Consider the following 23351-nt stretch of genomic DNA (forward strand, 5'->3'; position numbering starts at 1 on the left):
TCAAAGATATTTGATGAATAATAAGTAACGGGTCGACGGAAGATTTAAAAACATGTAAGCACGTTTTATAACTGTTCGTTCAAAGTGTAAAAAATTGATACGAAGTACGATAGAATAAGTTGTTTACATATTCTTTCACAAAATTTTTACACAATTTATGCAACCAGTTATTCGTCTCACGGATCGAGGAAAAATCAACGTTCCTTTTTTCCTAAATAATCAGTTTTCTCAGTGTGCACATTTAACTCTGTATAAGGTTATTCACGTCTCGTTCACGACGATATTGAATTACGCATTGCTCCACAGCTGTTTCGATTGCCTGATTCATGGTACCAGAGTAACAGCCAGAATAAATAATTCGTAATTCGACATGACGTGTTACCGAGATACCAGCACAGGGCTAAATTACACTTGAAAATGTTGAACAAGGAGCGGGTTATATTTTTAATCGTTAATTAACGCCGAGGAGTAGACTTATGATGCTTGATCGCAAGGTCGCGACTGTGGTAATTCAACAAGCCGAGCTTAGCGGAGGTAATCAAAGCTCGAGTCTCTAATTAAAGGGACTTGTACGCCATGCAAGGGCATGGACTCGAGGACCTTGTTATGGGATATTCATGAAGCCACGGCATCGATGTTAAGCCACATAAATAAATTTACGTGAAAACTGCACGTGTTCAGCTACAATAATTACTTACGCATTTATTTCTATTGTTTCGTTGTGATTTAACTTTAATCTTCAGTTTTCACCATCGTACGTTCAACTTACGATTTATTCGAAACTTTTAATTACGAAGCGTACTCTCGAGCTAATTGCAATCTACACGATCTGCAGCCCCGATTCGAGCTCGAAATGTTAGAGTCGATAACTTCTCGTTAAGAGTTTATTCCACGTGATCATAGAATTCTGATGCTTCTTACCGGTGTTTGTAATCAATGAATACGATGAAGAAAACGAGGCCAAAACGATAACTTGACACAAAAAAATCCGTTGCCTTAAAATCCGGATCCCATTATTTATAGAATAAGCAAAAATTTCTACGAAGGGGAGTTTTGGTATATTGATTTAATAAAGTCGGCGGAATTGAACGCTTCGTTTCTGCTGGCTACAGCGTCTATTAATTTACGAGTTTGGTATCCTCCGCCCACAGAGTAACCTACATTTCTTTCCTTCTTCTCGTGGCAAAAACAACCGATAAAAATTTGACCCATGGTTGATATCATCGCGTACATTTTCTTTGCCCCCTGCCTCTTGGTCCGAATCGCATAAAGTTAGTGCTAAATCCAGTGGCCAATGAACCGGAAATTAAGCAAAGAATTTGTATTTTATTGGATAGTTCAGTCGTATATTAAAATGCAACGAGCACCCTCGTAGCAATCGCATTTTATTCTTACGATAACCAATCGGTCAAGTTTTATTCTACTTTTCTTTCGCTTATTCGTAATTTCCGGCAGTTGGATTTTCATCACAGTCACAGATATTAAAACAACAGGTCAATAATGTATTTTATCTGTATTGAAACATAATTTTTATCTATTTCTAACAAGGGTTCAGATTCAACTAGATGGGAAAATGTTTTCCTTCGCGGGAATTATATGAAATCCTGCGGTAGATGGAAGTAGAAAAAAAAAAAAATTAAAATCAAAATATACAATTTTCATAAAATTTATTCTCAGGCAGCAGCTTTCAACTTTTTTTACTACCCTCACGTTTTACGTACATACATATCTATATCTATCCCATCGATCGAGGGAAAGCAAGGTCTTGTGCTTGACTGGGGTGATTTTTTACGCAGCAATTTTTTCTTTTTTCTCCTTTCCCAGTCATAAGTTACACCTTGCGGGACCTACTATAAATCGATTGTACGCGTGGCCACATTTTGTATGCGTGTGTGTGCGCGTGCATGTGTTGCCTGCCACTACCCTGTGGTAGGTTGTGCAGCTCCATGACATGTCACTTCGCGGTGTCATGTAAATTACATGTGGGTCATGTAAAAAACGATAGATATTATACGCGAAAGTTCAATTTTCATTTTGTTTATTGCAGTGCAGAATCCCGAGTCAAATTACTGTTTACAGTAGTGAAATAAAAAATTATTTTCAATAACAATAATGTTGACGGTTAAAACGGGTCAAATATATTCGTCAAAATAAATGTGCAATCATATTCGGGTAAATCGATCGAGCAAAGCAAATGAAGTTCGAATTTTTGTTAGTTAAATACCAGGAAAAAAGCGTAAAAACTCAACAGATCGAGTGACGAACTGCGCATGCGCGAGCCAGGTCGTCAGGCTGGCCACCCGTAAGCTTGATCTATGAAACACGGCTTATGGAGGTTATGTACAGGTGATACGAGTTGATTTAGTTATCGCAGACTTCAGGTAGATGACGTTATGATTCGGAAATGCCTGCAAAACTTTTAGTGTCAACTGACCGATGACCGATGACTCCTATGAGTCGTTATGAATGACAACATAACTTTAATTCGCCAATTAACGCGGGAGTTTGACATCGCGTACGCCGATTGAAGTTGACTCCCCTGTATTGCAAACGAAAATATTGCCGCCAAACGATCTCATCGACCGAAAGAATTTCATTATTTTGCACGTTTGCAGACAGTCACCGTTTCCTCTCGGTAGGTGAATAGAAAAATAGAATCACCCGTTCTCAGTCCTCAGGCATGCGTCGTTTTTCTTTTCAACTTGACACATGATCAATCAACTCTTTCGACTCCAAAATACTTTTCGTTTCTGATGTAGGTATAGACCACTTCCGGTTGCGTCCAATATGAGTAATAGAAGTCATCGCTTGTACGATTGTCTACCTGTTACTCGATCTGTAACGGTTCACAAATATTATATATGACCGTAAATACTCGTATGACTGGGATGTTTTCGCGTTTTAACATGAGCGACTATTCTTGTTTCCGATTGATCAAACGAGCCAAGCCTTTTGACCTGTCAAATCATCCATCCTCGAAAAGCGCTGACGAATGGTTGGCCAAGTTCTGCCTCTGACGTTTATATCCTCGGTGGTTTTTTGCGAATTAAGCGGACTGTAGAGCAAGATGAACGTTTCTCCAGCTCGGGAAGAGTCGACCAGATTCTTATTCGGCCTGCGGGAATCCCTGGCTGTTGGCGGTAAAAAATATAGGAAAAGTATATTCGAGGTCGAGGAATGGGTCGGGGTCGCCAAAGTGGACTGACGACGACACGGCGTTCTTGTACGTGTATATGTGCGAACACCGAGGTTGAGAGTCCGTACGAAAAAGCTCTCTTCGGAGCATTAGAAATAACTTTGACGTTTTTGACCCAAAGATAAATATTTTCATCCCTCGACTATTTTTGTAATGCAATTCCTCGATCCCGAGATACTCGTCTAGGATCGTAGGCTTTCGGGTTGTCATTGAGCCCTGTTCCTACAGTATTCTATCATATACCAGTCCATGCACTCGACTTCCAGATACTTGCGTAAGTGGATTTAAAATCGGAGAGGAATCAAGCTGTCGCATCGCTCTTGAAAATTCCGACATTTGAGTTCTGACATAAATAACCGTAACAGGTACGAGGTATCGCATTCGTGAGGAAAAATGTATCTTCGGACTTTTCTTCGCGATTCATATATACGAGTACATATTATACTCGGGAAATGGAGAGAAAGAGAGAGAGAGAGAGAGAAGAGAGACTCGATTGAAACTTTTATCAATGGCCTTTTTCTGCTCAAGTACACCGGCCGTTTCCCCAACGACGTTTCGACTGGAACGATTTCCTCTCTTCTTTTATTTTCCTTACTTTGTTCCGATCTTCCCTTCTTACTTTATTCTTATTTCATTTGAAATATTTTTCTCTGAGTTATAGCCAAGCGCTTCGACTTAACGGTCCGAAGTAATCTCCGCGCCTGCGGGCAAGAGCTTCGACGTGAATGCTCGGAAGCCATTGGAGCTTTTATTTATTCGGCCAAATTGCTTAGAGGGCACTTGGTAATTAGCCAGCCACGTTTAAGCCAGGGCTTAGACGGCAGGCTTTGACTACCATCCTCTTAACTTAAGACTCGCCACCGTCGCCCAGTCCACGCACTTTCACAGCAATGTCAGTCATATTCGCGTTCAAAATAGATGGGAATTGTTTAGGACGAAGAAGAAAAAAGTTTTTAATTTTCTATTCATCTTTATTCTAATTAGGTACTGTTCTTTTCCACCTCCACTCTCACTTTCTAAACGAGATTTTTGTTAATGCCAGCGAAAAACACGTTCAGCTCTCGGAGAGATATGAAGGAAGTAATAAAAACGAGATGGTGCGACGGAAATTCTCTTTACTTAAGTTCTGACAAAAAAGGTACGTGACAATACCCATGCTGTCAGAATTTTTCAACTACGTACACATTGTACACCTTCTGAATTCTTCAAGAGGATAACCTCTTGTAACGAAGATATTTTCATAGCTTTCTGGTCGCTGTATTTGTCGTCTGTTTTACACAATCACTGGAATTTTCCAGACATGGAGTTCATTCTTAGGTCGAAAAGCTTTGGAAATTCACCAGATCTTCGCGACAATCCTGTAGCTGATACAACATTGGACCGCAAACTTAGCACCATCAGTTCAGATTATGGTAGTAGAAATGAATTCAACCTATAAAGTCGTTTACCACCGTAAAATTTGATCAATTGAACCCGAGACAAAGACTCGCTTTGAATGACTATTCTTTCGACGAACATACAGCCAGTAAAACGGATCATAATAGGGCCGTTCTACGGAGCTCTGCAGTGGTGGACGGATGATCGAAGATATTGTAATGAAGGTTAAAGGGACAGTCGTAGGTACAGTCAGGTAAAAATCTTGACAGAAGTTTCTACTCATTATAATCATCCCGAACGCAGTGTCGGTACAGGAAGTTTAAAATGGATGGAACGACTCTGTGGGCAGTAACCTTGAAGGCTGTGACCCTTGAAGCTGTTCCGCAGGTTACACCCAAACCCTTGGACCTCCCACCTCCTAGCCCTCGCATATGATTCATGGGATATACAGTCCTTCCTACCACAGAAAGGAACGAATCAGCCTTGTTGGGGGTCGTTGAATGTTGGTCTGGTATTTTGTACCGCCCGGAGGTGAAGGTCCAGGGGTAAAAGACAGTTAGCAGGAAGTCGCATCGTGTACCGCAGTCTGTTACCCGCACACCGGGGATCGTAAGTCCAAGAAATCCCTCACTTAGCCGTAGGTTGTTAATGTTAACATCCCGTTGATCGACTTGGGACAAATCGCAGAGCGTGATTGGTGACGATGATGAAAAGAGATTCGATACCCTCATCGACCTCTGCTGCAGTTCATCGTCAGATGCGACTCACCATCGTTACCAAGGTGCTTTGAGGTCGTAGCTTTACAGACCGTGCCAAGACGGAGGAATTAATGGGAGCACGTTGCTACCGAAGGGTTAATTCACTTCCAAGTTGGCTTTGAATTTCGCGATCCCTTCTCCAGACGGCGTGCACTCTTTGGCATCAATCCGATTACTCTAACGACTGCAACGATCGGCAGAAGCTTCTTTCAACTCAACCCCAGCCTATAATTTAGCTTGCGAGAATAAGTACGAGTCGGCTGAATTCCGGAAAGCGTAATCAGCTGAAAAAAAGTTAAAGTGAAGGAGAAAAATGAATTGTAACCATTGTATCAGAACCATTAACTACCGCCAAAAACAGATCCATGCTCAGAACGGGTTTGAACCTGACACACGCATCATGCTCGCGGTAAAATCGGTCGATCACAAGCCCGTCTCTTGATTGACTTTTTCCTTTTCCAATCTTCGAAACACCCGCTATCGTTTTTCGTTTAACGAATTGTTTGAAATTAAGTAAACTGTAATGATACCGGACATAGGCTCATGTTGTGAAATCTCAGTTTTTTCAAAGTCGTTGCAAAAATAATAAAATAGTAATGTGTTCCCCGATGTTTTGTTATGATAACGTTATTAACTTCAACTGCGTCAATTCGCGAAGATAGCGGAAAAGCAGCACCACCGGCTTGTCAGTTTGATCGACTTCGCGAATCATTAAATTATTGAACTTGGATTCCGCGTAACTTTTAATGGTGAAAATAGCTGATATCGATGTTCTATGGCTAAATTTGAATTTCTCACAACTATGGAATCCTAAAAAATCGATGATAAGATAGTCTGTGATCTTTTCTGATCACAATCAATTCTCTAATATTTTATTTTTCAATCGGAACCGAATGGTTTTCAGTATGTTTATGCAAGGCGCTTGATTCTGCAAAAATAGCTGTAGCATATTTTTAGTTTTCTTGAGAGTTATAGAAATCAAAAAAATAGTGGTATCGAAATAATACTAATTTCGGTCAAACACAATTATTTCTAATTTCGATGAATGTTTACGTTTTCGAACTCACAATAGCCGAGAAATAGGTTTTTAGACAAATATTAGTCAGCCTGTCGGTCAAAATTTGAAGCTATGCTGCATGAATGTATAATTTCATCGGAATTCCATATTTCCTAAACTTTAAATTATTTGCATTGAAACGAAAATGCAATGTTATGCAGCACTATGTATTAAATACCTGCAAAATGCAATAAATTAAATGATTGGTATTTAATCAATATACCAGCTGTTTAATAATACCAGCGATCAATGTCAGAGTACCAGCGAAAAATAATCCATCCAAGAAGATCGCGAAAAACCAGGATTTTTTTATTACGGCTTACAATGTACACCCTAACGTAGCCAAAAAATATCAAATTTTATTTCGTAAGTAGCTGAAGGTACTTGAGAAAAAAAAATTGATTTGAAAACGATAAAGTATTCAATCGGTAATTATCAAATATTTAATCCCTTTCATTACACATTTAATGTCATTAATCCGAGTTATAATAATTACAATAAGAACTTCGAATGTGGTCACCTTTTATTTCAGGCTCAGCTTGATAATAATAGATTGTTCATCAGTAACGTAAGATACGCCGAGCGTAATTAGTTTGGTGCACAGTATACTTTACATAACAAAAATATGGTTAGCAATTTTTTTTTTCACTCTGGCAGAGTATTAAAAAGAACATTTCTTAGTATTAGCGTAGAAAAGTAGAGAGTGCACTTTTTTGTATTTCGATGGGTTCTTTTGTACTGCCGCAAGAGCGATTATTTTACGTACATAACGCAGACAAAAAAGATTGGTAAAACGTTCTTACATTACATGAAAAATACAAACGTCGGCCGAAAACCTTAGTTTGCTACAGCGCTCGAATTCGCGTTCAGATTAGCCCAGAATTGCATTCGTTCTTCCAAAAAACCACTTTTTACTTCAGTTCCAAGTTCCGAACCATCACCGATCTGAAGGTAGTTGTCGTCGGTTGAGTACTGCGTCCATGTCGTAGTTCCATCGACACCGGAAATAGCGGGTGTTCTGAAAATACAATTATTGTTTAACTATTTAAACGGCTAGGAATTACCGGCCTGTTGGCACAAATTAATAATATTTATGTTAACCTCGTACCCATTGATTGCAAAGGATGTCCACAGCTCTACCATCGTTTCCACCATTTCCAAATCAGCACTGCTCATGGTTTTCTTAAAAATTTGGAACGTCGATTCGACTGGAAATAGGTAAATGAGATCATCCCCATGTGCCACACCATATTCCACCGTAGAGCCACCGTAAAAGAAAGTGAAACTGAGGGAACCCAAGTAATTGAAGGTGTACAAATATTTCGGATTTACTGCTAGATCAAGCTGCTGTTGGAGCGCAGCGTAATTTGGATATATGTAGCGAGCGTCACTTATGAGCCTCGTAAGATTGTCGAGTATCTGCGGGGAGATGAAAAATACCGTTTTAGCATGCATAGTAAAGTTGCACACGTTTCGATTCTTTCAACATTCCCACCTCGGTTTTGTTAGTTGAGAAATCATCGTTGAAGTAGAACGACTTTATGGATTTAACCCAAGCAGCTCCCGAATCCTCCTGATACGTCAGGCTTAACAAGACCGGCAAGACGGAGTCGACGTTCTCCACGAAGTCATTCAAGAGTGTCTCATTTTCGTAGAGTTCTAATTTAAGTACGTTGAGGAAAACAGGTTTCAGATGTATGAAAAGAATTTACACTGATTACTACAGAGTTAGAGACGATACTACTGATGCTTCCAAGGCTTAAATTAGGTTGTTTTTCACGTGCAACTGATCATTGCGAGGTTTAATTGAATCGGTGGTATACTGCCAGTGGAGATTGGATAAAAATTTAGGGCAACCTGGCGCAATATTTGATATGGCTGCAGATCGTCGAACTTGATATACCAGCAATGATCGAAACGTTGTATCCACACTTATTCTTGCCTATACTTGCCTGTAGTTATGAACAGTCCTTCGTCTCGGTTGGTGCCAGTCATCCACGGTATATCGCGGATCTTACCGGCGTTGATCAAATTTGTAGGGCTGTCTGTAAGAAACGCGCCTTCCACGTCTGGCTCATCGGTCGCAGCCCAGACGACTGACGGCTGCGATCGCCAGGTGTAAAATTTAGAATACACGCCCAAGATGTCCGAAATGTTGGTTTCCCGCAGGCAGTTGACGAGGGATTCCGTCGTGGCATTTGAACATCCGACATAGCCGCCAAGTTCGAAAGCGCGATCCGCATAAGCGGCTCTGGGCATATATGCCCATGGTGATAAGGCGGATCCGCTTTGCGTTATGAATTTGTGAAAGAGCCCTGTTGACGTGGGAAGTTATGTATGGATAATTCAAAATGTGCTGTGGATTAATTCAGGAAATATTTGTGTTCCCTGAACTGACTTAATTACGCGGTATGTCTACTTTTAACTAATTCTAAGTTTCTCACCAGTTGTCGAATTTGAAAGCGTTAGGAGATGAACGGAAGCAGCGCCTGCACTTTCTCCGAAGATTGTTACGTGATCGGGATCACCGCCGAAATTTCCTATGTTATTACGAACCCATTTCAGTGCAAGGACCTGATCCTTAAGTCCCCAATTTCCTAACGCCATCTCATCACCGGTGCTCAAAAACCCCATTGGACCCAAGCGATAGTTAAGAGTGACCAAAATCACATCTTTGTCCGCAATGTATACTGGGCCATAGGTCTGTGACGATCCGGAGAGGTATGATCCGCCGTAAATGAACACCATCACGGGAAGTACCGTCGAGCTTGTATTTTCGGGAAGCTAAATGTATAGAATGCTCAATGAATTGATCAAGTTACGTATGTGTAACCGAGTTTATGTAACTATTGACGTTCCGACCTAGTTTTAAACGCTAAAATTTCAAACCCATGCGTTCACCTGCTTACTTGGCAGTCTTTTTAATGTATGCATAACGTACCGTTATTTTCTGTAAGTACTTGCCTTTGGCGTGTACACATTCAGGTACAAACAGTCCTCTTGCCCCAACTTTATACCAGCTAATACTTGTGGGCACATGCTTGGATCTACAATAGCGTTCCGCGTCCCGTTCCAACCATCCGCGGCCACTGGATCGGCGAATCTGTAAATTGGAAATATGGCCTACAGAACGAGAGTTATTAATATGCGAGAGTACTTATAGCCGCAAGTATCAAATTTTACAAATATATCGTCATTCGGACTGCTTGAATGCTCGGTCTTGCAAATTCTGTGAATCGTGATAATGAGAAAGAGTGAGTGCATTTCAATCTGCGAATATTTACATCTTGAGTGTATCGAAAAAATTAAGGGCGATCACCAATTTTTCGTTTCACAAAAAAATCCTCCGTTAACTTGTAATAAATCTGGTTTTTTTTCTTGGACGTATCGAGGGGGGAGGGGGGTACCGATTCCAAAGAAATCAAATTCACAAAACGCCCGATTCGGGCAGAAATTTTTTCACAGCAAGACTATCCTAAATCCCCTACTATTGAAAAATAACATCGAGATCAATTTCACAGATCATTTCATCCCGCATAGAAAAAATCGCATTAAATACCGCAGTAATCTCTTAGGTTCAAAGTAAGTAACGAAAGTGCACGTTGAAGTCAAACTTTTTTTTTCCATCTGATGTGCGGTCGCTGAAAGGCATCCATCAAATTATTTATTGTTACAGGTATAATCTCCATCTGATTATGTAAAACTGTCTCAGTGTGGCAGCTGTAGGAACGATTCTATAGAATTTAATGAAATCTATAGAAACAAAATTGTAAAATAGTATCTGCAAAATTCATTTCCATACATTCGATTAAATTTCCACCGATTATATTAAACGTCAGCAAAGTGCAAATACATGAAAACGTTATGATTCAAAAAAGTATCAGATAAATGGTTTTTAAATTTGTGTGCTCACGTACCTGAGGGATCCCGTCGGGGGTTGCGCATAAGGGATTCCCAAAAAAGCCGATATATTACGACCATTGTGAGTGGTCAATATTTTGCCTCGTAGGTTACCCTGAGTAATGGTCACTTCTGGTTGACTGGTACTTTCTGCTTGGGTATAAACTGGACGTGAAGAGATGCTCAGTAACAATGTCGCAAGTAGACATTTCATCCCGTTGAACGAAACCATCGTCATATGCACGTCGATCTGTGGCGCGGAGGTCGTCAAGACTGATGGAATCGACCAACTTAGAATCGTATACTGAGCGAAAATCACTTCGAGTGATTTATAACGGACTTATTCTTACACTTGTATGATGTGCATGTCACACACATAAGCAGACGAACAACTTATCTGCCAACTATAATATTTTATTCGCTCATTGACTCTGAATCTCATTATCACATAGCAGAAACTCTCCAAGATTATTCCATCCTTAAAGAATACGAATAAAAACTGATAAGCAATACGATACGATCCGATACGATTTCAATCGTGTTTCTGAGATTTTCAATACATCTATATATAGCTTTTGCAGGAATATATAAACGTCGTGGAAGTCAAAATATATCATCTGGCTGCAGTAAATAATTTCACTGCAATAGGTTTTCAAACAATCTTGAGGTAAAGTCAGCTGCTATGAAATAAATTAATCCTAAAGTTTTTTAATTGTCAATCACTGAAAAGATACGGTTGACAATAAGTTGTTTAAATCCAATTAACAATATCATTGGATGTAAGTTAAACCAATACGCTATGTCCAAATCGCATTATTGAATCGTGAAATAAAGTTGAATAAAAAATCAACATCGTTTCTAAAATCGATTAAAAAATTTCTGGAGCATTATTTGCTTTTAGTCTGATTAGATTTACATCTAATCAGACCAAATGAAATGGCATATTTTTATCTAAGCCGGTTGAGTCGTTCTCGGTTCGCCGTTGGACGAAAATCTGTTTCATACACACGCTTATACACAGACCACGCCTTCTTGCTGCTTGTTTCAGTATAATAGTGGAAATGAATTGATCATACAACGTCTTTTACCACCGTAAAATTTGATGAATTGAATCCGAAGACAAAGACTCGCTTTGAATGACCATTCTTCCGACGAACATACAGCCAGTAAAACGGATCATAATAGGGCTGTTCTACGGAGCTCTGCAGTGGTACACGGATGATCGAAGATATTGTAATGAAGGTTAAAGGGACAGTCATAGGTACAGTCAGGTAAAAATCTTGACAGAAGTTTCTACTCATTATAATCATCCCGAACGCAGTGTCGGTACAGGAAGTTTAAAATGGATGGAACGACTCTGTGGGCAGTAACCTTGAAGGCTGTGACCCTTTAAGCTGTTCCGCAGGTTACACCCAAACCCTTGGACCTCCCACCTCCTAGCCCTCGCATATGATTCATGGGATATACAGTCCTTCCTACCACAGAAAGGAACGAATCAGCCTTGTTGGGGGTCGTTGAATGTTGGTCTGGTATTTTGTACCGCCCGGAGGTGAAGGTCCAGGGGTAAAAGACAGTTAGCAGGAAGTCGCATCGTGTACCGCAGTCTGTTACCCGCACACCGGGGATCGTAAGTCCAAGAAATCCCTCACTTAGCCGTAGCTTGTTAATGTTAAGATCCCGTTGATCGACTTGGGACAAATCGCAGAGCGTGATTGGTGACGATGATGAAAAGAGATTCAATACCCTCATCGACCTCTGCTGCAGTTCATCGTCAGATGCGACTCACCATCGTTACCAAGGTGCTTTGAGGTCGTAGCTTTACAGACCGTGCCAAGACGGAGGAATTAATGGGAGCACGTTGCTACCGAAGGGTTAATTCACTTCCAAGTTGGCTTTGAATTTCGCGATCCCTTCTCCACACGCCGTGCACTCTTTGGTATCATTGCGATCACCCTAACGACTGCAACGATCGGCAAAAGCTTCTTTCAACTCAAACCCAGCCTACAATTGAGTTTGCGGGAATAATTACGAGTCGACTGAATTCCGGAAAGCGTAATCGGCCGAAAAAAAGTTGAAGTAAAGAAGAAAAATGAATTGTAACCGTTATATTAGAACCATTAACCACCGCCAAAAACAGATCCTGATACATGCATCATGCTCGCGGTTTAATCGATCGATCATAAACCCTTCTATTGGTCGACTTTTCCCTTCTCCAAGTTTCGAAACACTCGCAAGCGTTTTTTATTGTTTGCAGGCGGAACTGCAAGCGTCTCTTTTTCAACCAACTACATCATAGGTGAAGTTGGCTCAGCGGAAGAGAGCCACACGTGGTAGCGACGCTCTAGGACGTGCTTAGTAAGCGGTTCCATTGTGCACCGTTTGCGGCAGATAATGGCGCACAGATAGCCTGAACCTAGATCCCGACCCTCGACGTGCTGCAATGGGAATTGCGACGTCCAGGTTCCCCTCTTTGGCCTTAGCCACAGCGCCGAAGGTCACAGGTTAAAGACACTAAAGCCCTTGATAGACGCTGTGTGCTCAAAGACAGCCGGATCTTGAGATCGCGTAGCGTGTATAGTCCAAAGACTAAGTACGCGTCCGATGATGCGTCTCATGATCTCAGTCGATCACCACCTGCTACTTCCTAACGACTCACTAACTCGTTCAGCACTCTCAGAGATAAATCTACCTCCATGCTCATTATTAGTCATAAGCAATTTGAACAATCAATCCTCAGTTGGTATCATATTGAAGTCGGTAACGTTATCGTAACGATTTATGCTGAGGAAAAATTCTCATTTTGCAAGTGTGGAATTGTTTGAAATTAAGTAAATTGTAATAATACAAGACATAGACTCGTATTCTGAAATCTCAGTTTTTTCAAAGTCCTTGCAAATATGATAAAACAGTAATGTTTTCCTCAATGTTTTGTTACGATAACGTTACCAACTTCAGCCTCGTTAATTCGCGAAGATCGCGGAAAAGCAGCACTACCAGCTTGTCAGTTGGCTCGACTTCGGGGATCGTTAAATTATTGAACTTGGATTCACCGTGACATTGACATAAATGAGCTCGTACTGATCCACTGGCCGAAGTTTAACCACTTCTCGCCTAATTGTTTCCTACAAAATTCATTAATTTCCAGTTGACGTCGTTTAAACGATCATAATGCTGAGTGGGCACCGTACACCATTATCTGATGTCTATTATGCGGTTTGACTGGGGGGAATCAAGACTCACTCAAGTGAAGTTGTTGTAGTTAACGAGGACGAGCGTGATGCCGAGAGGGGAATAACGTCCTAGGACTTACCAGCCGCGAGCTGGAGTTCGTTTCTAAAATCGAATCGACAACTATGATGCCACGTGAGCTCTGTGAATCTCGTCCCCTGATCGTTCGTTGACCAGAATTTAACCAGGTGGAACAACACCGCGCCTTATCGCTCGATCGTCAGATTATTTTATTCGCGACGCTGAATCAGGGCTCCCATTGATTGTGCCCCGTGGCTGTTTTCCTGTAGCGGGGGAACTCTATAACACATTTCTGGCTGCGTTGCTTGTGGGTTAAATTTAGGAACGCGTTCAAATTCATTCTGACGTAAGAATAAAATGAAGCGTAAAATACTGTGAATATTAAAAATTATCGCATAGCGCGGAAATCATTTCATTTATACAGGGTGTACACGCCCCGGGAAAAATTGGAGAATTTTTAAAAAAATTACTGGTACTTCGGGATCTTATTTGACATTTTTCCTAACTAGCCCACAACTGAAATTGATAAAAAGAATTCTCTTTTTTACAAATCGAATCAGTCTCACGGCCCATAGAAGCTCTATGCTTGCTTTGTTTCTTTATTTATTATGATAAATGCAAGAAGAGATAAGGGAGAAACAAAATCAGCCCAAGTCTTTTTAATTTTCAATGAACAATTAATGGTAAAAAGAGCTGATATTGATGTTCTGTGACTAAATTTGAATTTCTCGCGACTATGGAATCCTAAAAAATCAATGATAAGGTAGTCTGTGATCTTGTCTTATCGGAATCAATTCCAAAATAACTTATTATTAAATCGGAATCGAATAGTTTTCAGTAGGTATATGCAAAGTGCTTGATTCTGCGAAAATAGATGTACAATATTTTGAGTTTTCTTTAGAGATGGTGATAAAGAAATAGGACTAATTTCGGTCGGAAACAATGTTTTACAATTTCGATGAGTGTTTACGTTTTCGGATTTACAGGAGCCGAATGATGGCTCTTCAGAAAAATATTGGTCAGTCTGTCAGTCAAAATTTAAAGCTTTGCTGCATACATGTATAATTGCATCGGAATTCCATGTTTCCTAAACTTTAAATTATTTACATTGAAACGAAAGTGCAATGTTATGCAGCACTATGTGTAATATACCTGCAAAATGAAATATATTGAATGATTGTTATTTACTCAATACTAGCCGTTTAGTGATACCAGCGATCAATGTCAAGGTACCGGCGAAAAAACAAATCTAGTCAAGAAGTTCGCAAAAGACCGGGGATTTTTTATTACGGTTTACAATATACACCCTGACGTAGCCAAAACATATTAAAGTTTATTTCGTAAGTAGCCGAAGGTACTTGAGAAAAAAAAATTGATTTGAAAACGATAAAGTATTCAATCGGTAATTATCAAATATTTAATCCCTTTCATTACACATTTAATGTCATTAATCCGAGTTATAATAATTACAATAAGAACTTCGAATGTGGTCACCTTTTATTTCAGGCTCAGCTTGATAATAATAAATTGTTCATCAAGAACGTAAGATACGCCGAGCGTAATTAGTTTGGTTCACAGTATACTTTACATAACAAAAGTATGGTTCGCAATTTTTTTTTTCACTCTGGCAGAGTATTAAAAAGAACATTTCTTAGTATTAGCGTAGAAAAGTAGAGAGTGCACTTTTTTGTATTTCGATGGGTTCTTTTGTACTGCCGCAAGAGCGATTATTTTACGTACATAACGCAGACAAAAAAGATTGGTAAAACGTTCTTACATTACATGAAAAATACAAACGTCGGCCGAAAACCTTAGTTTGCTACAGCGCTCGAATTCGTGTTCAGATTAGCCCAGAATTGCATTCGTTCTTCTAAAAAACCACTTTTTACTTCAGTTCCAAGTTCCGAACCATCACCGATCTGAAGGTAGTTGTCGTCGGTTGAGTACTGCGTCCATGTCGTAGTTCCATCGACACCGGAAATAGCGGGTGTTCTGAAAATACGATTATTGTTGAACTATTTAAACGGCTGGGAATTACCGGCCTATTGGCACAAATTAATAATATTTATGTTAACCTCGTACCCATTGATTGCAAAGGATGTCCACAGCTCTACCATCGTTTCCACCATTTCCAAATCAGCACTGCTCATGGTTTTCTTAAAAATTTGGAACGTCGATTCGACTGGAAATAGGTAAATGAGATCATCCCCATGTGCCACACCATATTCCACCGTAGAGCCACCGTAAAAGAAAGTGAAACTGAGGGAACCCAAGTAATTGAAGGTGTACAAATATTGCGGATTTACTGCTAGATCAAGCTGCCGTTGGAGCGCAGCGTAATTTGGATATATGTAGCGAGCGTCACTTATGAGCCTCGTAAGATTGTCGAGTATCTGCGGGGAGATGAAAAATACTGTTTTAGCATGCATAGTAAAGTTGCACACGTTTCGATTCTTTCAACATTCCCACCTCGGTTTTGTTAGTTGAGAAATCATCGTTGAAGTAGAACGACTTTATGGATTTAACCCAAGCAGCTCCCGAATCCTCCTGATACGTCAGGCTTAACAAGACCGGCAAGACGGAGTCGACGTTCTCCACGAAGTCATTCAAGAGTGTCTCATTTTCGTAGAGTTCTAATTTAAGTACGTTGAGGAAAACAGGTTTCAGATGTATGAAAAGAATTTACACTGATTACTACAGAGTTAGAGACGATACTACTGATGCTTCCAAGGTTTAAATGAGGTTGTTTTTCACGTGAAACTGATCATTGCGAGGTTTAATTGAATCGGTGGTATACTGCCAGTGGAGATTGGATAAAAATTTAGGGCAACCTGGCGCAATATTTGATATGGCTGCAGATCGTCGAACTTGATATACCAGCAATGATCGAAACGTTGTATCCACACTTATTCTTGCCTATACTTGCCTGTAGTTATGAACAGTCCTTCGTCTCGGTTGGTGCCAGTCATCCACGGTATATCGCGGATCTTACCGGCGTTGATCAAATTTGTAGGGCTGTCTGTAAGAAACGCGCCTTCCACGTCTGGCTCATCGGTCGCAGCCCAGACGACTGACGGCTGCGATCGCCAGGTGTAAAATTTAGAATACACGCCCAAGATGTCCGAAATGTTGGTTTCCCGCAGGCAGTTGACGAGGGATTCCGTCGTGGCATTTGAACATCCGACATAGCCGCCAAGTTCGAAAGCGCGATCCGCATAAGCGGCTCTGGGCATATATGCCCATGGTGATAAGGCGGATCCGCTTTGCGTTATGAATTTGTGAAAGAGCCCTGTTGACGTGGGAAGTTATGTATGGATAATTCAAAATGCGCTGTGGATTAATTCAGGAAATATTTGTGTTCCCTGACTTGACTTAATTACGCCGTATGTCTACTTTTAACTAATTCTAAGTTTCTCACCAGTTGTCGAATTTGAAAGCGTTAGGAGATGAACGGAAGCAGCGCCTGCACTTTCTCCGAAGATTGTTACGTGATCGGGATCACCGCCGAAATTTCCTATGTTATTACGAACCCATTTCAGTGCAAGGACTTGATCCTTAAGTCCCCAATTTCCTGACGCCACCTCATCACCGGTGCTCAAAAACCCCATTGGACCCAAGCGATAGTTAAAAGTAACCAAAATCACATCTTTGTCCGCAATGTATACTGGGCCATAGGTCTGTGACGATCCGGAGAGGTATGATCCGCCGTAAATGAACACCATCACGGGAAGTACCGTCGAGCATGTATTTTCGAAAAGCTGAATGTATAGAATGCTCAATGAATTGATCAAGTTACGTATATGTAACCACGTGTATGTAACTATTTACCTTCCGACCTAGTTTGAAATGCTAAAATTTCAAACCCATGCGTTCACCTGCTTACTTGGCAGTCTTTTTAATGTATGCATAACGTACCGTTATTTTCTGTAAGTACTTGCCTTTGGCGTGTACACATTCAGGTACAAACAGTCCTCTTGCCCCAACTTTATACCAGCTAATACTTGTGGGCACATGCTTGGATCTACGATAGCGTTCCGCGTCCCGTTCCAACCATCCGCGGCCACTGGATCGGCGAATCTGTAAATTGGAAATATGGCCTACAGAACGAGAGTTATTAATATGCGAGAGTACTTATAGCCGCAAGTATCAAATTTTACAAATATATCGTCATTCGGACTGCTTGAATGCTCGGTCTTGCAAATTCTGTGCATCGTGATAATGAGAAAGAGTGAGTGCATTTCAATCTGCGAATATTTACATCTTGGGTATATCGAAAAAATTAAGGGTGATCACCAATTTTTCGTTTCACAAAAAAATCCTCCGTTCACTGGTAACAAATCTGTTTTTTTATCTTGGACGTATCGAGGGGGGAGGTGGGTACCGATTTCAAAGAAATCAAATTCACAAAACGCCCGATTCGTCAGAAATTTTTTCACAGCAAGAACATCCTGCACCCCGTAGTATTGAAAACTAATATTGAGATCAATTTCACAGATCATTTCATCCCGCACAGAAAAAAATCGCATTTAATACCGCAGTCATCTATTAGATTCAAAGTAAGTAACGAAAGTACACGATAAAGTCAAACTTTTTTTTTCCACTTGATGTACGGTCGCTGAAAGGCATCCAACAAGTTTTTCATTGTTACAAGTATAATCTCCGTCTGATTCTGTAAAACTGTCTCATTGTGGCAGCTGTAGGAACGATTCTATAGAATCGAATGAAATCAATAGAAACAAAATTGTAAAATAGTATCTGCAAAATTCTTTTCCATACAATCGATTAAATCTCCACCGATTAGATTAAACGTGAGCAAAGTGCAAATACATGAAAAGTGATCGGCTCGAATTTATGATCTAAAAAAGCATCAGATAAATGATTTTTAAATTTGTTTGCTTACGTACCTGAGGGATCCAGTCGGAGGTTGCGCATAAGGGATTCCCAAAAAAGCCGATATATTACGACCATTGTGAGTGGTCAATATTTTGCCTCGTAGGTTACCCTGAGTAATGGTCACTTCTGGTTGACTGGTACTTTCTGCTTGGGTATAAACTGGACGTGAAGAGATGCTCAGTAACAATGTCGCAAATAGACATTTCATCCCGTTGAACGAAACCATCGTCACATGCACGTCTGTCTGTGGCGAGGAGGTCGTCAAGACTGATGGAATCGACCAACTTAGAATCGTATACTGAGCGAAAATCACTTCGAGTCATCCCCCCTCAAATATCACTACCGTATGATGACGTTGCAGGATTACTTGTTAGGTCGTAACGGACTTACGTCTACAATTGTATTATGTTAGAGGTATTTGTATTAAGTTCTAACAGACTTATTTTTACGCTTGTATGATGTGCATGTTTCACATACAAGCAGACGAACAACTGATTTGCTAATTATGATATGTTATTTGTTCAGTGATTTTGAAGCCAATTATTACATATCAGAAACTCTCCAAGAATATTCCATGCTCAAAGGAAACGAATAAGAACAGATAAACAAGGCGAATGACATGATTAAAATTAATAGGATCTGATACGATTTCAGTCGTCTTTCCGAGATTCGTAACTCATCTTTATATACCTTTCGCAGGAATATATAAAGTTCGTGGTAGTCAATATATATCATCTGGTTGTAGTAAATAATTTTTTTGCAATATGTTTTCAAACAATTGTGAGGTAAAGTCAGCTGCTACGAAAAAATCAATCCTAGAATTTTTAAATTGTGAATAAATCAAAAGATACGATTGAAAATAAGTTGATTACATCGAATTAAAAACTTTATTAGATGTAAAATATAAAACGAATTCAACCAATACGCTGTGTCTGAATCGCATTATTGAATCGTGAAGTATAGTTGAATAAAAGATCAAAATCATTTCTGAAAAAGATTTAGAAATTGCTGAAGCAATATTTGCTTGCAGTCTCATTAGATTTACATCGAATAAGACCAAATAAAATGACATATTTTTATCTAAGCCGGTTAGTCTGTTCTCGGTTCACCGTTTGACAAAAAATCTGTTACATTCACCCCCTCACACACAGACCACGCTTTCTTTCTGTTTATTTCATTACTTTTTTCATGTGTAGGTATTCGAGACTGCTCAATAATGACAAGGCAAAGTCGCCGACGTTCCATTTTCGCACCATTCAAGATCCAGTATTATATTAGTGTCGATTTGGAGATTTTGGATATGAATCTCTCCAAATTTCAGGATTAAACCATGATCAATGTAAAACTTTATGAATCCGATCGGCTATGTATGACAATGTCGCAGTAATTCGTCAGTTGCGATAATTATAAATCTGTAATTTCATGACTAAGTTATGTTTGCCAAGGATTTGGCACTTCGTTGATCAAAAAATGTGCCGGAGTCTGCACCAGCTGCAATAGGAATTCACTAAAGACAGACACTCGGAACGACAGTACTCCATCTAACTTGGGATATTTTCGAAATTTCGAAGACATTGACACTCCTATTACAGTAAAAGTCGTTGCCCGTGGCAGTCACGACTGCTGGATAGAATCGTCCGCAAACGTCAAAGTCATAAATCAACTGGAAGCAGTTCCCAGACTCCAACCCACACACTCCTAAATAAACGACACTTCTCGAAAGTCGCCCAAGTATAGAGTGGTGCACTCTCTACTAGTGCCAATAAGATTAAATCTTTTATTCTCTTTGCTGGTTTTTCTTTTGTCTTATCACTTTTTCTTGTCCCAGGGGGGAAAACTTTAACCACGCGAAGCTGGTCGAATGCAAGTTACAATGCTGGCGAATATTTTACTACTTGTGCCGATAAACGCGTGGAATATTTCGGCGTGACAACGCGAGAATTAATAACTTCCGTCTTGTGTAGATCCAATAATTCACATTGAGACTCCGTAATTGAATCATGCACCAAGATGTGATCGGTGTTCAACTTACTATCAGAAATCAATAGAATTAGCATGAGTGCATCAAGTAACTGCAGATTATTCAATGATGCATGCCATTAATTAGCACTACTATCGTCTGGAACGAAAGATTACTCTGAATATCTTGTGTTTCAGAAAACTCGCAAACTTGGCAAAGACGTAAAAAAGTCGCTAAAGGTTCTCCGATATCTTAGTTCGAACCAGTGTTCTTCCACACCGTGCGAAATCAGGACCCGTCTAACAATGGCGCGTTTTAGATAAGCTTCAATTTTTGCCAATCAAATCACAACTTCTCGAATGGGGATGATAAATCGACTCCAAGATGTATACTTGCGTCGAAACGAGCCGTCACACCCATTCTGGTGTGGCTATTCTTAATCAATTTTCCCGCACGCCCAAACTTCAGTTCAGCAACGCATCGTGTTTAACGTGATGCGTACGTACCGACAAATTATTTTGACGTTTGTTAACGTGGTTCTCCTGCAGCATTCCCACGGTTGTCTGCCATTCCGCCGGATGAATGACCGCCAATGAACAATTGCGTGGTTGGGCACCAGTTCAGCCGATAAATAGTGGGAATGTTTAAACGGCTCCACAGTTCTCTGATGTTCCACAAAGCCGCGTTCGTTCCTGCTCGTTCGCTTCCATTCATATAGCTGAGTGATTGGTCTCGACAATCGACATGCTTCGGACCGTCTTTCAACGAAAAGTTGAATTCAAGACTCCGCTCAATGGTTGACGGTAACAGTGCTTGAACTTTGTAGTGATTGATATATTGATGTGCAAACGATTTATGTGAATTGATCTCAGCCTTTTCCTTGATGAATCAGGCAGCTATTCTTGTTATTGGTGCTCAAAATTGAATTTCATGCGCTGTCACTTGATGGATATATTAAAAATTCACCCACATATCATGCGGGTTCAAAGCGCTAGTATTGGAATAAAATTTTTTATTTCGATGAGGATCAAGTTAGAGGCATAGACTTAACGAAACATCGAATATGGTATAATACATATTCCGCAGATTTCGAACGAATTTGAAGTAGAAATTGAGTTTACAAAATATATGAATACATTTTGCTTCTCTTGCAATGATTTATCCTATCCACAGACAAGACCAGCAGCTCATTTGTCCGCGGGTGAGATTTTCGTTTCAGAATTTCATGCTGCGACGCAAAATACCGCATTGGTGCACATAGCACGTCACGTGACCCCGTCTAGTCGTTTATACGACGCAACAGAAAAGCGTAGACTTTGATGATGGATGTACACATTGAACAAACAGGTTGGAAGCAAGCGTTGAAGTTAATATTTTTGTCACGAGTTGTTTTTAGGTGATTCTAATCCGGCGAATACTACGCAAGAGTTGATACGATAACCACGGGGCATCTGCTTGTTTGAATTAGCAGCGGAAGTTTGTTATCTCATTAACAAAATTATTTCAAGACCATGTACAGTCTAAGTTCAAAGTGGATGTTTGAGTTCAAAACCAGAAGCCCTTGGTTACCCCAATGTACCCCAATATTAATTTCATGAACCTACAGACAGGATCTATATCGGATGTTTGAATTTGTATACAATAAAATATTACGGAGAAGTGGAAACTGAACGGTTGCATTTACCCTTGACAAGCATTAAACGGAAGCATTGACGATTAATTCTTTGGAGTTTATGTGCAGATATTTTATATTACGAATAAAATCCCGGTGATATTATTTCGCTCGGTATAAAGTAACGCAAATTCCGCGATGCGTGTTTTCATTACTACCGAATACCATTAGAACTCCTCTCAAGTTGAGCTTGGCGATATTTCAAGCCCGAAAAGCCCCGTTGAGCTCTGATCAGCACAGGATTTTGGGTACATCTTGCGCGAGGAATTATCTGATATAAAACGAAACGATTCGCCTTTAGCAGAGGCTGTAAAGCTTTACTGCCGACGAAAGAGAATCAGATGAAGGAAACAATTACCGACCATGGAACCCCTCTCTTCTTGCGTACCTACCGAATACTCGTAAATTCTCATGCGTTTCTTCGTTCTACACTTTCAGTCTGAGACGATATGCTGACTCTTGTGAATTAATTCCAACATGAGTAACGTAGACAGAATGAGACGCGGTCTTCGAATCGTGACACAGCTGAAGGAAAAGGCCAGGTCTCTCTTTATCTCCCTCTTTCGGGATTCTCTTTTTCTTCATCTTCTCCCTCTTTCTACCTCTCCGCTTTCCTCCTCCTTCGTATTCCAGACCACAAAATACGTGACGCGTTTCATCCTGGAAAAGCTAGGAGACAAGGACACGTTTTGAGAAAGAGAAATCGCGTGTACTGCGGTTAGTCGACAACAAAAATTCTTATAGAGTTGAGGGGGAGATATAACATTGACAAACGGAGAGAGAGAGGATGGATCCAGGATCTTTTTCATTATTTTTTATAATTTGGATCGAAAGGAAAAATCCAGTGACGTCAAGAACTATTTAAGCTCTCGGAGACTCATTTCTTTTGGATTTTAATTATTCGAACAAAAAAAGTTTCATTGTTTGTACGCGATAGCTATTTGCTTCGCAAAATTTTTCCACGAAGTTGTTAAAATTTTAGCGGAAATATTTGATAATTGTAAAAATAACCAAAATCCACTACTTTGAGCAATAACTCGTATATCTCATAGGAATTTGCCGCATTTTCTCTAATATGGTTTATTATAGTTGTTTAAAACAATAAACGTAAATCCTGAAACACATATTTCCGCAACCTGCTTACGTGCAGCTATGCCGATATAAATCGAAGGCACCGCAACGCTGTATCATCCAGAGTAAAAAGCGCGTGCGGCATAAAATTGGTACGAAAATGTGTACAACTGGAATGATAAAAGGGGCAACGGATTAAACGAGCCGAGATGCGAGCA

General features: G+C 40.1%; 3 protein-coding genes across 4 annotated transcripts in view; 1 reads left to right on the top strand and 2 right to left on the bottom strand.

The window, feature by feature from the left end:
* LOC107221884 overlaps positions 1–23351 on the top strand; it is a 169943-nt gene that overhangs the window by 128981 nt on the left and 17611 nt on the right. The gene's annotated exons all lie outside the window — the stretch shown is intronic.
* Positions 6894–10607, bottom strand: LOC107217032 (esterase E4). Its single transcript, XM_015654390.2, has 7 exons — positions 10306–10607; positions 9353–9491; positions 8833–9172; positions 8341–8703; positions 7884–8047; positions 7497–7807; positions 6894–7406 (listed from the first exon to the last, which is right to left on the bottom strand). The coding sequence occupies exons 1-7, from the start codon at positions 10524–10526 to the stop codon at positions 7226–7228; spliced, it is 1719 nt and encodes a 572-aa protein (XP_015509876.2). The 5' UTR covers positions 10527–10607; the 3' UTR covers positions 6894–7225.
* On the bottom strand, positions 14799–18717 carry LOC107221892 (venom carboxylesterase-6-like). Of its 2 annotated transcripts, XM_046741281.1 has the most exons (8): positions 18442–18583; positions 18126–18245; positions 17476–17614; positions 16956–17295; positions 16464–16826; positions 16007–16170; positions 15620–15930; positions 14799–15529 (listed from the first exon to the last, which is right to left on the bottom strand). In XM_046741281.1, the coding sequence occupies exons 2-8, from the start codon at positions 18161–18163 to the stop codon at positions 15349–15351; spliced, it is 1536 nt and encodes a 511-aa protein (XP_046597237.1). In that variant the 5' UTR covers positions 18164–18245; positions 18442–18583; the 3' UTR covers positions 14799–15348. The 2 variants fall into 2 exon arrangements, with proteins under 2 accessions (XP_046597237.1, XP_046597173.1); XM_046741217.1 differs by lacking the exon at positions 18126–18245 and having other exon boundaries at positions 18442–18717.

The sequence above is a fragment of the Neodiprion lecontei genome, chromosome 1 (genome assembly GCF_021901455.1).
Source record: "Neodiprion lecontei isolate iyNeoLeco1 chromosome 1, iyNeoLeco1.1, whole genome shotgun sequence".
NCBI classification, from domain to species: domain Eukaryota; kingdom Metazoa; phylum Arthropoda; class Insecta; order Hymenoptera; family Diprionidae; genus Neodiprion; species Neodiprion lecontei.